Source organism: Halyomorpha halys, unplaced genomic scaffold (assembly GCF_000696795.3).
Source record: "Halyomorpha halys isolate HHAL.00 unplaced genomic scaffold, Hhal_1.1 Scaffold1144.1, whole genome shotgun sequence".
Classification (NCBI taxonomy): Eukaryota; Metazoa; Arthropoda; class Insecta; order Hemiptera; family Pentatomidae; genus Halyomorpha; species Halyomorpha halys.
The window spans coordinates 58,045-74,639 of NW_027113536.1; the positions used below are offsets into that span (position 1 = coordinate 58,045).

At 34.6% G+C, this 16,595-nt stretch overlaps 2 protein-coding genes across 2 annotated transcripts in view; both read left to right on the top strand.

Moving 5' to 3' along the window:
* LOC106688507 (1,5-anhydro-D-fructose reductase) overlaps nt 1-6,708 on the top strand; it is a 10,431-nt gene extending 3,723 nt beyond the window's left edge. The window contains exons 2-6 of the mRNA XM_014433000.3: nt 715-876; nt 955-1,155; nt 2,638-2,888; nt 6,185-6,344; nt 6,417-6,708. Coding sequence (XP_014288486.1) covers nt 715-876; nt 955-1,155; nt 2,638-2,888; nt 6,185-6,344; nt 6,417-6,563 — 921 coding nt within the window. The 3' untranslated portion in view covers nt 6,564-6,708. The remainder of the gene's footprint in view (nt 1-714; nt 877-954; nt 1,156-2,637; nt 2,889-6,184; nt 6,345-6,416) is intronic.
* A 4,509-nt stretch (nt 6,709-11,217) lies between these two features.
* The window catches only part of LOC106688502 (1,5-anhydro-D-fructose reductase), a 15,180-nt gene continuing 9,802 nt past the window's right edge, over nt 11,218-16,595 (top strand). Inside the window, exons 1-3 of the mRNA XM_014432995.3 lie at nt 11,218-11,379; nt 15,556-15,717; nt 15,795-15,995. Coding sequence (XP_014288481.1) covers nt 11,305-11,379; nt 15,556-15,717; nt 15,795-15,995 — 438 coding nt within the window. The 5' untranslated portion in view covers nt 11,218-11,304. The remainder of the gene's footprint in view (nt 11,380-15,555; nt 15,718-15,794; nt 15,996-16,595) is intronic.

A 16,595-nucleotide genomic window follows, 5' to 3' on the forward strand; every position in this document is an offset into this window, starting at 1 on the left:
ATATTGGAAGATCGCTGATTGTCCGTGTGTTACCATTTTTTTTTAAAATGTTACCATTTTTTTTCTCGCACTATTCTCTCCCTGACTTTCCGCCACGTTTTGGTTAGTGCCATACCGTTATTTACGACCTCTCCCCACCACCACCTGTGGCCTTATGCCCTCCTCTCTCATAAAATCATACATAAAGACCTTAATGTTCCCTATGTGACAGATCTAGCCCGAACCAGATATCACTCCTTCCATTTTAAACTCCCTAACCACTCAAACCCCCTAGTTTATAACCTTGCATCATCTTCCATTCCTGACAATCCTCCGAGGCGCCTGAAAAGAAGATGGCCTCGAGACCTGCTAATGTTAAATGTCATTAGAGTGCTACCAATGGGTAGTTTCTCTACACGCCTGTAACACTCCATTTTAACTAATATAAAATTTACTGAATGTATTATATAATATACAGTTGTAAATTTCAATAAAAATTAAAAAAAAATCCCTCTGCATGTCAAAAACGCAATCTTAAAAATAACCTTTTTTCGAAAGTTTACCTTATTTTTTTTGCAAATAAGGTACATTTTTTTAGTAAGTAGATGCCTGACGCTTAGATTTTAATGATTAAAACTTTCAATTATACATTTATGCTTATAAATTCTTAGGAAATTTTATAAAGAAAAATAGAGAAATGTATAGCTTAAAATGCTAATTGTTTTTCGTTTCAAGACCTCTGAGGATGACATGAAAATTGAATTGAACACCTCTTTAGAGCTTGGTTATAGACGCATCAGGACAAACTTTGCAGAATGCAAAGCACTGGGAGCTATTCTCAAAGAAATGTTTGAAAACCACAAAATTAGGAGAGAAGATCTATTCATTTCAGCAGTGGTACTGTCACCTTACTCGATCATATCTTATATTTTAATAGCTAAACACTTTTTAATAATAGATATTATTTTGTTTTAGCTTCCCTCAGTAGGCGCCAGGTATAAAGATGTTGAGTACTTCATAAAAAAGTCTCTGGATGATCTTCAACTGGATTACGTGGATTTGTACGAACTTGGTTCACCTATGGGCTTTATTAGAGAAGGAGAGGCACTTGTCCCGCTGGACGATAATGGAGAAATTTTATTGGATTTAGAAACAGATATTGTGGAAACATGGAAAGTAAAATCATTTGTTTTATTTTTACTGAAAATGAGTTAGTAATAATAGTTAAGTCTCACTACTTTTTATTGATTCTTTACATTCCAACGTTTCGGTCAACTCTGCCATTCTCAAAGACAATCTAAAATCTAAATTTACACCTCACATTCAAATATTTAACAACTTTTTCAGGCTATTCTACCGAGATCATTAATATCAGTCAGATCACCCTATTTTGCCACAATTTCATTAATTTAACTTTTAATTATAGATCAATATAATACTCTCACTTTCTTATTGAAAAAAAACATTTTGTGATCATAACAACTGCTAATAAACCACGCTAGGGTGTGAGGAATTTTTTTTAATACAACGTTTTATCTAGTTAGAGGTGTATTTTGTACGAGAATATACCCCCATCTCTCCCCCATAATAACTGTTTAAAAAAAATGTAACTTATATCAACCTTGTAAGGCTCACTAGATATAAAACTTAAAAAAAAATGTTTGATATAAATTTAATTATATTCAATTTTATATATTGCTCTGTAATGTCTCGGGATTTAGTCGGGATACCAGGATAATCGCTGATGGCAATTATCCAAAAATAAGTTAATTATTTAATTTGTCTTGCAAAACTATTATTATAATTGGATTCCTTTCCAAAGGCTTGTTGTGTGTTTACCAGTTACCAATTAAATATCTCTATTTCTATAAAATATCATTACCATTAATTGTATAATATAATAAGGGGTGGTATTGGGTAATATAAACTACATTAAGGAACTAAGTGTTTATTAACAATGATGATATGATACAATGATAGATGATTGAAATGATTCAGATAATTGGTTTGCCATAAAATATAGATAATTACATAATATATCTTTTAATGAGTGCAGAGTTGGTTGCTTTGGGTGGTGCGCGTCGAGTATGTTGTGGCGTCTTCGCCATTGTCGTGTTGTAAAGATGGCGTTCAAGGTCTCATAGGTCCTTCTTAGAACTTAGTTGGTTAAAAATGCATCTTGCCCCTCTTCGTTCTTCCTTATTCTGCTCCTCTCCTGCTTCTGTCTCTGTTCTGTGTTTCCTGTACTTCTCTCCTGGCCAGATCCCCCTCTCGTTCGTAGAGGCGTTATTTTTCCGGAACCTTATTTCCCATTAGCTATCATCAGCCACGCTCAAGAAAAATACATTAAAAGAGGTGGTACATTTAGAAAGGTGTTAGTTGCAAGGGTTGTTTATGATTGACCTGACTACCGACAAAGCCAGTAGGCAATACCTTTTTTTAATAGATTTGTTCAGGAAGATGACCCTTAGCCACCTACAAAGTCCTCTTTGTTGACAGTCACATACACGGCACAGGTATGACAAGACATATGGCAAAGACCTCTTTGTTGACAGTCACATACACGGCACAGGTATGACAAGACATATGGCAAAGACCATAATAATACTAATGATTGCTAATGCCTCGATACATAGCAATATAGCATTGCTATTCCAGGGAATGGAGGAACAAGTTGTTGCTGGTCGTGCTAAGAGCTTAGGCCTCAAGTGCTGCAATCAGGAACAAGTTCAAAGGATCCTCAACAATTGTACGATCAAACCCATAAGCCTATGCATTGAGATCCACGTCTATCTCCAGATGAAGGAATTGGTTTCTTTCTGCAAAAGTAATGGAATCGCTATAACAGCCGTGGCCCCACTCGGCTGTCCAGGACTGCAAGACATTTTAGGTGGATTCGATGGGAAAAAGTAAGTAATTTTATTCCTTTTTTTCTCTTCGGTTAATTATTTTTGATAATGAACTTGTGTTTTCGGGCAAGAAACAAATTTAACATCTTCCTTCTCCTTAAAGGTACTTAGGAGATATTAATGAAGTGTATAAAAACAAAAAAAATGACTGATTTATCAAATTTAAGATTTAAAAGGACTATGAATATTTTAATCCTATTTATTACTTACCAATACTAATAATCCCTTTAGGGCGTTCTCTAAGCTTTTTTGATCCCATTGGACTTCTTTAAAAAAAACTAGTTTAGTAATTTGTATCAAAAGAAGAAACATGACAGCGTTCTTCGAAATTCTTGTAAATTTAAGGCATGACTGAAAAAAAAAATTACAGCCACCGTAGCAACTTATGAAATTATTAAATAAAAAGGGAAAGGTGTCCTTGACCACCTCGTTGGTTTTCAAAGTTTAGCAGTGGAGATACAACGTTGGAAAGGAATAAGAGCTCCGGGCGACCATTAATCGACATTGATGAGGTTCTACAGAAAGTTTTCGAGTCAAATTTGTCCACAAGTACTCGCGAACTTGCTAGGGATTGTGGTGTGTCGAAAGATACTGTTAATCGCCATCTACTTTCCATGAGGAAGGTGAAAAAGAGCAGTTGGCTGGTCCCAAGCTAACTTACTCCTCAGCAATCAGCTAAGAGGTTAGAAATTTGTGAAAATTTATTGAAAACCCCTCCTGGTATGAGATTTTATCGGAAGATTGAAATTCAAATACCCCTGAGCAATAGCTAGATCGTGTTCAAGCTTCTTTTCTGGTTGCTGCAAAAAAAAATCTATGCTTTGTGCTTTTTGGAATTTAAAAGGTGATATTCATCACGAATTTATTCCTCTACATGCGAACAACTGGAAAGATTGTACGCGAAGTTGTCAGAGCGGTATCCTACTTTGATCAACCGAAACGGAGTTTTATTCAAACAAGATATTGCTCGTCCTCACACTTCCCGTCGAACCAAAGAAAAGTTTACAGAACTTCATGGGTTCGAACTCCTACCTCATCAACGATATAGTCCAGACATCGCACCATTGAATCACTACTTGTTTCAATCCATGGCCCATTTCCTTGGATGGTCTTGAAGGGAAAAAGTTTGATAATTTTGCAGTAGTTGAAATTGTGGTCCAAGAGTTCTTTGAAAGCCATCCAAAAGAATCGAGCAATTGGCTAATGACGGTAGATAACAATGGACTATACTTTGAGTATTAGTAGTACTTTACATCAAAGAAATAATATGATATGTAATAGGAGGTACCAGCTGGAATTTTTGAACTTAGAGTATGTTCTTTTTGTCGGCATGCCAAAGGAACCGCCGGGCCTAGGCAGAAATCCTATCGGTAAAACATTTAAAGTAATGTATAGAGATATATAGATAACAGACGGTATGCACCCCCTGGGGACGGTTGACCGTGTAGATAGAGATAAACAAATAAACAGCCCTTATCTCACACGTGGGCACTTTACACACCTCGGGGAAAATACATAAAGAAGAAAGCCGCCTTAATTTAAACATGAAAGGTAGGAAAAAGACCGACTTTCGCCGAAGGTCATTGGACCTTCTCATCCCCTCTGAACATAGAAAAACCAATCAGAAGAGCAGAAATCAAAAGAAGGAGTCAGAAGGAGAGGGAAGAAAATAAGCAAACAGGCAGGAGGAACAGAGTTGGACACAGTCTGGGTGAGATGGAAACTTGAGCACGCACTGGAAGACGAGAGGACGAGACTTGAAAGTCGGAGGACAGTGAGACACAGTCTAGGAGAGATGGACATTTGAAGACCGGAGAGACAGTGGAAGAGAGTCTGGGACAAGGACAGTCCTGAAAAAGGAGAGCGGCTGACCAGTTGGAGACCAGAGGAGGAAGTCACCCCTCGCAGGGTTTCTGTACCAGTCCCGGTAAGGGAAGGCATGACGAGGGCTCAAGATGCGCTCAGCTACTACTATACACATTTAAACAAGTAAGACCTTTTCAGACTTTTCTACCAATTTACTATGGCTATCAAAATTAAAACCTTTTTTAAAACCAGTACCGAGGGTGACATGTCAGGAATTCTAAAATTAGTATATGCAATTAGGTATAATTTTAAGGCTTGATTCAATTAGATAATTTTAATTAAATAATGAAATGTTATAATTTATATGATAAGATATGATGCTCAAGCTCACTCCATTCTTTCGTATTTCTCATGACGTTTACTCATTATGATTAATATCGTACACAGCAAATAATACAAACATTTCGTTGATAAACGGTCATCTCAGTAGTATAATCCATAAAATACGGGATAAAATAAAAACCTTTTATTTCTGCTTGAAGGTTCAGTCTTCTGCGCATCTTAGTCGTCCGCTGGCCTCCCAGGTACTGGACTTCTTCATTGATGTTATACGGGTAGTTGTTTTCGATTACTAGCTGAGTGAAATCGTCGTTCGTTAGAACGCAGAGTCCGGCTTCTCTCAGCAATCTGGCCCGTAGTGCATTTGTTTAAATAAACTATACATCGTCCTTTTATGCAGAATAAAATCACCTCATTTTTTTTTTTTTTTATGTAATCTTTTCATTTTCTGAGACTGGTTTTGATTGTTTAAATAAAATAATTTGAATCCAATTTAAGTCTCAAACCACTCTTCAATATTTCTTCAAATGTCGAATGTTTCAAGAAAGTGATAATAGTATTAAGTTAATCTGTAATTAAAAATTTTATAATCATATGAAAAGATACATAATAGGATAATTTCAGCAGAATCGCCAACAAAAAGTTTTTAACTTATTGGATGTGAGGTGAAAATTAATATTTAAGATGGTCCTTGAGGATGGATGATGGAAATTTAATGAAATAATCAAGAATATTTTAAGACTTAACAATAAATCAATCTCAAGAAAGTAAAAAGATTTTATATATATATTTTTCTTTTTCATTAAAAATTTGTATTTTCGGATTTATTTGCAATTATATAAATATATAGTCCATAATTCTGAGGTGATTTTATTCTGTATAAATGGATGAAATACAGTTTATCAATAATAAATATTCATATAAAAACAATCATTACCTTTAAAAAAGAATTTAAAAAAGAATAGTAATGGAAAGAGTTTAAACACAAGTACAATATTAATCAGCTAACTTAATGCTCACAACTTAAAGCTAAATCATCACTAAGGATAGGAAAAGTGTAGCAAAACTTATATATTACACAATATATAAGTATATTTATATATATTATATGTGTATGTATGTATCTATACTTATCTTTTTTTTTTATTCAGAAAGATTATTAATTCCCCACTGAAGGAACCCGTTATCAAAGAAATAGCAAAGAGACACAATAAACGGCCGTCTCAGATCGTTCTAAGGTTCCTAATCGAGTATGGTGTTGGGATAACAATAAAATCTGTGAATCCAAAGAGGTTAAAAGAATGTTTTGATGTAAGTATTTTATTTACTATTTTATATGTAAATGTATTTTTGTCTTATTAATATATTTAATTTCTTTAAAAGATATTTGATTTCGAATTGAGCCGAGAAGAATTTGAACAACTGTGTGAACTGGATCGCGGTGAAGATGGAAGGTGCATCGGAGGCAGTTGGGGCACTGGGATTTTGAAAACTTTAGAAAGGCATCCCGAGTTTCCTTGGAAACAATAAATTTGGATTACTTTATTTTTTTTTTTAAGTTGCTATTTTTGTGTTATTATAAAAATAAAGTTAATTTTATTACTAAAACATTTGTATGTAACAAATTAATATTGTGTCATATAAATTGATTAATATGCATGTTAAGTTTCTGAAATGTTTCTTCCTCTCCCCCCTCTGTCAATCCCTCTATCCTCGTAGTAAATTAATCTAGCGAATGAATACTGAAGGCAAGGAAGAAACGTAAAAAACCTTTGTTTTCAGAATTTTATAAATAAAATATCATTTATTTTATATAATTTTGGAGTTTTAGGAAAATTGTTCATAATTAATCTTTGGTGCACCCCATGGAGTTGGATCTCTTAATACTGGGGCTGCCACTTACTAAATTATAACGAATTAAAGTGGCTCCACATTATTTTCAGTGTATTATTAGTCACTGGGCAAAAGAAAACAAGCTGAATGCAGAGAAGACTAAGGCAATCGTAATAGGATCCCACTTCCTGAAAACTATTCCTCATATTCCTAAACAACAATCCCATACAATTCCATCCGTACGTTAAAAACCTTAATGTCACCATAGACCAAATTCTCTCCTGGAAAAAAACACGTCTCCAATCTTTCCCCTCGTATCTTCTCCACCCTAAATTGTTTAAATTATCTTCATCATCTATTTCAATGTGGAACCCGTTGCTAGATTTGCTACCTTTGGTTTCAATCTTTCCTTATCCAATCCTCTTCCGTATGGAATTCGTTGTTCAAATACCCTTCCAACCTTCAAATCCCGTATCTTCGACTACCTTCTATCCACCCAATTCCGGAAGAATAACAATTGAAAGTTTCAAATAATATGTGAATAGGTAGAAAAAGATATAATATTTAACATAAATATTATTGCATGTTTTAATATTTACGAAAAGTCCATAAATATGAATATATATAGACTCATATAATCAATATTACTCCAATCGTTTTCCTTTTATTTCACTTACTGGACTATTACTTAAGATTATGATTAGTTAAAGGATTTTTTTTATCATTACCTTTTGATAATAGTAAAAAAATATTATGTTGGTTTATATATTTTATATATTTTCTGTATTTGATGTTTCAGATTTTCATTTATACTGGTAAATATATACATTAGCAGATATTTTCCCTTTTAATATATTATTTTTAGTTTAATTATATTTGATTTTTTACCATTTTCTTTTCTTTTGTTTTTTATTTATTATCAGAAGTTAGTCACATTATGTTTTATATGACAAATGGTTTTATTATATTTTTTTCTAATTTTATTTTATGCATTCTGCTTATTAATATTGTCCATTTCAAATTAAGTATTTTCATTCATCTAAGGCTCTAACGACTAATTTTGATGCCTTTAATACTATTCTAAAGGGATCAATCCCAGAATAAATAAAGAATATTATTATTATTATATTTGTTCTTAAATTTATTTCTTAATTCTTAATTTATATTATTACCAGCCTGTATTTTTCAATATTGAATTGTCAACTATTTATATTGTTTACTTTATGTTTCCTCCGATATCCCATTCCTATTATGGCACTAGTAATGATTCTCCGTGGCTTTGCAGCTCTTCCCAGAACCCTCACTGTCTTGTTTTGACCTGTGAGACCAAGTTGTAAATCAACTATTTTGCCTTCAATCTTGATTGGATCGCCGTCCAATATGGACTCTCCAGGGATTTTAATTGTGGAATATATCTTCCAAACCGTCACCTGTCCCCCTCTGAAAACCATAAAAAAAAATTCACATGCTTTTCCTGTTCTTGATTATAAAAGGATACTCAGCGGTTACTTATCTGCATACCTGTGAACATTATCGCCTCAATCAATATGTTATCTGTGCCCAGAGAAGTTATAATATCAATTTATCTATGTATTTAACGGAATCGACATTGGAAACACTATTATTTACTATTATCTTGCCTGATATAATAAAGTGAGTTATCTTGAAAAAATATGACTGTTAAGATTTGAAGATATTTTAGTCAAAAAACCAATTCTAATTTTTATTTTAGAACTGACGAATCGCAAACCTTTGGACAACACCCTCCTAAAACCTTTATTCCGCATCCCGATATCCTTAACCCAATTCATCTTAAATGTATTGAAGCAGAACTCAATAATCCACTCCAAATGACCCTACCACCTAAAGCATTTCATCCTTCTGAAATACCCAGCATCATTCAACGATTACCTACAAGCAAAGCTAATAACATCCCACATCCTTAAACTTCTTCCCTCCTCGGGAATCTCCAATCCTCGAAAACCTTATGTTGAAACGCCTATACCCCATCCTAGATTCCAATCATATAATCCCAGATCACCAGTTTGGATTCCGAACATCCCACTCCACTATCCAGCAATGTCATCGTGTGGTGGATTTTGTCTCGTCTTCTTTGGAGCGCGGAATGTACTGCGTGGGAGAGCTTTGGGACTCCACTAAACCTTCGAATTACTCTCGTATCCAATCCTTACAATCCAAAATCCTTCGTAAAATCCTCAATAATTCTTATTTTGTTACTAATAAAACCATCCATAAAGACCTAAATGTTCCTTATGTAACCGATCTAGCACGAACCCGATATCATTCCTTCCATTATAAAATCCCTAACCACACAAACCCACTAGTTTCTAATCTTGCTTCCTCTTCCATAACTGACAATCCTCCGAGGCCCCTGAAAAGAAAATGGCCTCGTGACCTTATATTGTAAAATAGTTTTAAAGTTCTATTATTGGGTAGTTTCTCTACATGCTGTATCATATCATTATCATTATGTCATAAAATTTACTTGTTGTATTTTTTATACAGTTGTAAATATCAATAAATAAATAAAAAGTAAAACTTTTATTTTTTTTTCTTCAATCGCGTCTTAAATTGATCTTTGAATAGAGCAGAAGAGATATATGAAACAAATTATTTAATCTAATTATTATGACTTTTATTAAAATTTCAGATTATTATGAAATTTGGTACAGATGTTTTTTAATGGTTGATTATTACATTTAGGGCTTAATTAAGTGTCTAAGAGATGAGTATATAAAAACTTTTTAATATTTTGGTTTAACTTTGTGGATATAATTCTTATTAGTTGAGTGTAATAGTATGTGATTGTAAGCCGAAAAATCCCCCAAGGACATGGGCTTCGTTGATGGTAAATCGTTTCCAAAAGTAGACAATTTCAAATACCTCGTTTCCATAGTAACATCAATATATAATCAAAGGACTGACATAGACCAGCGTATAAGCGCAAATAGAGCCTCTTCTTTCTACAAATCTGAAGCTAAGGATGTACAATGCCATAGTAAAGTAAGCTCTGATATACATGGGTTCTAACTGGTACCCCACAAAGCAGAATCGAGGGATTAAAACAGAAAGTCGTCCGTACAATTACAGGAGCGATCTGGGATCAGAGCCTTAGCACATGGAAGAGAAGAACTAACAGTGGACTGCTTGTAGAGACTGGTCAGTCAATATCTCATGACTTGAAGCTAAGGAGGTTAAGATGGATGGGACATGTGGCTTGGAGAAATCCTTCAGGACGCCTCTACACAACAATGAATGCCACTAAAATTCGTAAGAGATCAAAAGAAAGAAACAAAAAAAAAAAGATGGGTAGACATAATCGACGAAGATGCGAAACTGCTGCACGCAGCAAATTAGAAAGCGACATATTAGTCTCTGGATGCAATCCTCTGTGACCATCCCTCACGTTGCGAACCTAATACTACTCAAACGGCCGCCTACGGTTCAATTCCTTATCAGCCTGACCTTTGGTTTCTCCCTCCCTTATACACATACTCGTGAGGGTCAAATCAAACAAAATACTTGTGGTTACTCTTGACAAACTAATAAAACTTACGATCCATTCTGATTCTCGACTCATATATCATGTCTCATATATTCGTCGAATTACTGGAAGCTTTCCAAAGTTTTAAAAGTGCATCTGTAGTGGTTTGGAAAAATATCTTAAGGAGGATAATTGAGCCTATGTATTAGAACGGTGCTTGGAGATTGAGGGAAAATGTTGAACTAATAAATCTCTATAATGATTATTACGTCGTAAATTTAATAAATACTGAACGACTAAGAAGGCCTGTCATATTGCACTGATGAATAATGACAAAGATCCAAAAATGTTTCGAAAGTAAAAAAAAAAAAAATTGGGCATAGAAAAGTTAAAATACCTCATTATGGAGAGAAGTTAAATAATAAAACACTGGAAAAAAGAGGTTTACTGATTCTAACTAAATTGAAAGTATATATATATATGGTGTACAAGTATGGTGACCATCCAGCCATCAGTAGGAGTAGGAGTCTTAAAAAGTGATATTTGCAGATTAATTACATAAATTGAATTTTTTGGGAATGGTTGCCCTAAAATGCTCGGTATCAAAAATTGGTAAACATCAACAAGAGACAGAAAAATCGGGAGCACACCACACTGTAGGCCTTGACTCTTCATGATCGAAGAGAAAAATGAGTTTTTTAGTGGTTGTAAAAAAAAAAAAAAAAAAGCCTAACCGATAGATTATGTTTATTTGATTTATAATATGGCAAGTAATACAAACATACACAACCTGATAAAGAGATAATGTTATCTATAGCTGGCTTATTAATTTCGAGTGTGCCAGGAGCGATTTTAAGCAGTTGTTTACCTACGAGCACCTTCTCGTCAACTGGGACTCGTCAAGAACGCTGGCTTTGTCAAAAAGTTGAGGAGATGGAATACCATCCTGGCAACTGCATCGATGTGGGAGGTGTGAGGATGCCTGTAATGTGCATAGCTACCTGCAATGTGAGCCACTGTTATTATCAACTAAATTTAATACTCATGATAAAATTATCACAGAAATTTTAGGGATTTAGTTCTAAAAAAAGATTATTAAACATCTTAATTAATACTAATAATATTATTTTAAATATTCCTGAACCAAATGTAACCTTTTTTGCTGAAATTTTCACTAATAACTTCATCTAATAGAGTAGAATATATGATAAAAAAAGTGATTAAATTGTTTTATTCGTTGTTGGAATCATTCGAATATTCTAAAATTCCGTGTTCAGGGTTTTGGGGGTTTCTAAAACCCACTAGGGGTCCCCGTACACGTATTATATTGAAATTAAATCATATATTTATGTATTTATATTATGTAATTATATTCTATGTGTTTATATTATGTACTTATGTATTTGTATTATGTATATCTATCGGTTCCTAATGGGAACCGAATGAAAAAGTATGCCCTATATTTAATTCAAACACTAGATCCATATGAATATCTATAATTAATCATTGGAGTTCTTTTCCAATGGTATTGTGATTACCAATTGCCTATGCTATTATATATGAGGTGGCATGCAGGGATTCTTAATTATAAAGTAAAGTCTTTGTAACATGTTTTATATTTACACTTATATATACATTAGAAAGAATAATATTATGAGAGAGCATGTTATATTATGAATTGAGAAGTACCAGTTGGGATCTTTGATATTTATACTGAATCTAAGTTATTAATTCGGTTATTGCCATTCAAATTACAACAGAAAAGGTCTTACTTGTTTTGGTACGTCGGTCGGCTTGGCAGTTGTCACGGCAGAGCGTCCATATTCGTTAAGCTCCACAGGGTCCCGGAGGCCGTTGCTGGATCTCTGCTAGTAGGGGTGACTTCCTCCTCTTGCCTCCAACTGGTCTTCCCCTGATCTTCCCTCAGACTGCGTTCAAGTCTCCATCTCTCCCAGACGTGTCCAACTGTCAGACTCTTTTAAACTTCTCTTATGTCCCAGACTGTATCCAACTCTCAGACTGCCTCCAACTGTGTGTTTTTTTTTTGTTTTGTTTTTTTCTAACCTCCTATTTATTTATTTTTTTAACAATTACAATTATATATTTCTTAACCTAGGAAAAATTATATATACACATATTTACATTTTATCTTGTTTTGCCTGATGGCATTATAAGATGAGGAAATTGTCCGCTGAAGGCGGTTTGTACATGAGTGGCGTGATAGCCAGGTTGAGGTGTGGGTGACTTCAGGCTGCAGAGCCAGAAGTCCTTCCCTTGGCTAGGACGTCGACCAAGGGGACCGTGCTTTGCCACCTCCCAGGTCTTGGGGGAGGGGCGATTTCTCGGAATAGGGCATTGGCACAGGCTTTCAGCCCATCAAAGAATTTGATGTGCCTACGGCCTATGAATTCCGGCACAGAAGGGAGTTGGAGCTCCTCTCTGATAACACTATTCCTGGCCCTTTGGAGTGTGGTTCCTATGACTATTCGCCGAAGGAGGGAATTCTGGAAGCTCTGCAGTTTGGTTAACGTGGTCTGGTAGAGGTGCCGCATGAGTGGTGCACCATAGAGCAGAGTCGGACGTATCATGGCCTTGTAGATCTTCAGCTTGAGATGGAGCGAGATCTGCTGTGAGGTGAGCAGGTGATAGAGTCTATACGACTTCTGTTTGGCTAGCTTAAGCCTCTCCGTTACGTGACTAGAGAAGGTGAGGTGCCTGTCAAGAGTCACGCCGAGGTAGAGGATGCTATTAGAGAGTTTCCGACCCTCACCATCCACAACGAACTGCTGGGGTAGCCTGCATTTCTTGCCCTTCTGGAAGGACATGACAATGGCATCCGTCTTCAATGGATTAACCTTGATTCCGTCCTTCTTCAGAGCAGCTACAATGGTGGCAGAAGCAGTTTGCGCATAGTGTAGAGCCAGTTCAGCTCTCATGCTGGAAGCATAGACACCGATGTCGTCGGCGTAGGCTTCTACCACTGCATTTCGATGCTTGATGGCGACTACTGGTGCCGTAAAAACGACAAACAATAGAGGTCCAAGCACCGAGCCTTCAGGTACTCCGCAGGTGGTTGGGACTGGAGGCGACGAGTCTTCACCAACTCTTACGACGAATGATCTTCCACTCCTCCTGCCCTTATTTTCTCCCCTCTCCTTCTGACTCCTCCTTCTTTTGATTTCTGATCTTTGATTGGTTTTTCTATTTTCAGAGGGGGTGAGAATATATAATGACCTTCGGCGAAAGTCGGTCCTTTTTCCTACCTTTCATGTTTAAATTAAGGCGGCTTTCTTCTTTGACTGTATTTTCCCCGAGGTTTTTAGAGTGCTCACGTGTGAGATAAGGGTATTTGTTTTTCTCTGCCTACACGGTCAACCATCCCCAAATTCAATATGGAGCCCAAAAAACACCATCGATGTTTCCAAACATTCAGAAAGATACCAAAAGAACCACTTTGTCAGAAATAAAATCATACATAAAGAACTTAATATTCCATATGTAATCGATCTAGCCCGAACCAGATACCATTCCTCCCATTATAAACACTATAACCATCCAAATCCATTATTTTCTAACCTTGCTTCCTCTTCCATCCCTGGCAATCCTTGGAGGCGTCTAAATAGAACTTAACGTCAGGACCTTATATTGCAATTATTATGGCAAATACCATGAAAACTACAACTACTATGGGCGTTGATGACCTCAGGGTTTTACGCCCTAAAGTTCCAGACAACAACAACAACAACTACTAAGATAATTATTGTAAACCACATTATAGTACATTAAGCTAGCTTTAATATGAGTGCTAATAGACATCTGTAGACCTAATTATTCCTGAGATATACTTTTCCCCAAATTAATTTTAAAAATATTGATTTTTCACTATTTCGTTATGAAATGTTGCTCATTAAAAAATTATATCTCGAGAACTACTTATCGTAAATATTTCTTTTAGGGCTTCCTTAAATTATATTCTATTTAGTTTTCTAGTGTTATAGGGAGTTTTAAAGATATGGAGCTCCGAATGAAAAAATATGTTTTACGTTTGAAAGCAGCCAATAATTTTTATTTCCCCTATCTATACTCATTCATCATATCTGCATACTCATCCATTTTGATTAGGAATTGTGCATAGTTTTCATTGAAGTAATCAAAAATTGGGGTCAATTAGCAGACTTTTTTCTCCTCATTAATATGCTCTACGTTAATTTACTTTTTCTCTTTCTTTTTCATAAATTATTTTCAGTATAAGTAAATTATTTATTTTATAAATTAAACAAATATCATTTGTGTTGTTTTCTTATTTTATCTATGCTTCTTTAAATATATAACTATTGTCATTATTGTTTATTAAAACCTCCTCATTATCAACTGTTAAAAAAAAAAGTCGTTGTATGAAGTACGCCTTCCACTGAAGGCCAGGCGCCTATTCACTTTTGATTAGCTGGTGGGATGTAGTGGACTGTATATAATGAAAATGAAACATGGTTAACTGAAAAGGAAAATCTATTGTCTAAGTTACAGGTAGTAGGGGGTGGCCGAAATAAAACATTTGTTATTAGATGTGTTAATGAATTTAGAATAATTAGGTTATGGAAAACTATAGATTTAATGAGGTGGTAGATTATGATGCAAGTTAATTATGCTGAATTAGGTGGACTTACTCCATTCTCTGCTTACTCACTCCTCATACTTGATCTCTCTCTCTCTCCTCCTCTGCTCCGAAGAGGGGGGGCACCTCAGAGTCTCTCTACTCGCTCATTTTGCACTAAACATGATAGTGAAGAAAAAAAAGATGGCTCTCTGATTCCCAGGCTACTTTTCTTCCCACCGAGAGCGCTGGAGGAGGTAATCTTTTGCTGTTAGCCACTTAGGGCGCTGGTAGTGCCTTTCTTATGGACCCCCCCAATCCATTTCAGACTTTCGGTTAACCTTAAGTTACCCGAAACAGTCGTAGTTATCGGTAACATCACATATGTCTCATCTGAAAACTAATTAAGTCCAGAGATTTCTTTGGAGTTTTACTTGTGTAAATTATACACTGACATTGAGAGTTTAAAATAATTCTGATTTTAACTTTTTTTAAAAAAAATTTAAAAAAATTATATTTTATTGATTTGAGTAATCAAATAAAGATACAATAAAACTAATAAGCTGTTAGCTTTTTTAATATTTTTTTTCAAGATTATTGATGAAAACCTCAGGAATGGATTGAATACTGCATTGGATCTCGGTTACCGACGTTTCAAGACAACGTTTGGAGAATGCAATACAGTAGGTATAATTCTCAAAGAATGTTTTGAAAAGAACATTGTGAGGAGAGAGGATTTATTTATTTCGGCCAAGGTATTCCATACAAGTTTTCTTATTTAATATTTTCAGAACTGAACTCTGCAAATATTTATTTTATTTTTTTGTTTTAGCTCCCTCCTGTCGGTAATAGATATGAAGATGTTGAATTATTCCTTAAAAAGTATCTAGAAGCTCTACAACTTGACTATGTTGATTTGTATGAAATTGGTTCGCCTATAGGCTTCATTAGGAAAGAAGATTCACTTTTTGCTCAAGATGAAAATGGAGATGTTTTGTTGGATCTAAAAACTGATATAGTGGAAACGTGGAAAGTAATATGATTTCCTTAATTTTTATCCATTATTATTTAAACCATAATAGTTAACAGTTTTTGACAATTTACACATTTAGATAAAAATAAGTTTCCAATATGAAATCGTCTTAAAATCTGATTTACTATCAGAATCCATGGAATAAAAGTACCCAAGAGAGAAAAAAGAATTCAAAACATTTGAAAATCAACAATATCCTTAAACTATAAACCGATAATATGACCCAATGAAAATCAAATCAATATTATAAAAATCCGGTACATCGCATAATTTTACTTAGAGTTGAAATTAATACTCACTTATTTCAGAATTGATGTTTCTAAATTATTCACTGAGGCAATACTATCTTTTATTATATTTCTCCACTTTGTAGAGCTTAAAAGATACCAAACACAACTAAAAATATTTTGATATAATATGATACAAAAAAGGTAAATCAAAGTTAAAATTAAAATTGAAAAATAGATTAAGTGGCACTTCCACGAAATCTTTTTATCGAAAAAGTTTCTTTAACATTCCAGACATACACATTTTCTATTTTTTTTTTTATACCAGATCGGCCTGGTGGGCCTTACATGGTTGATATAACTTATATTATAT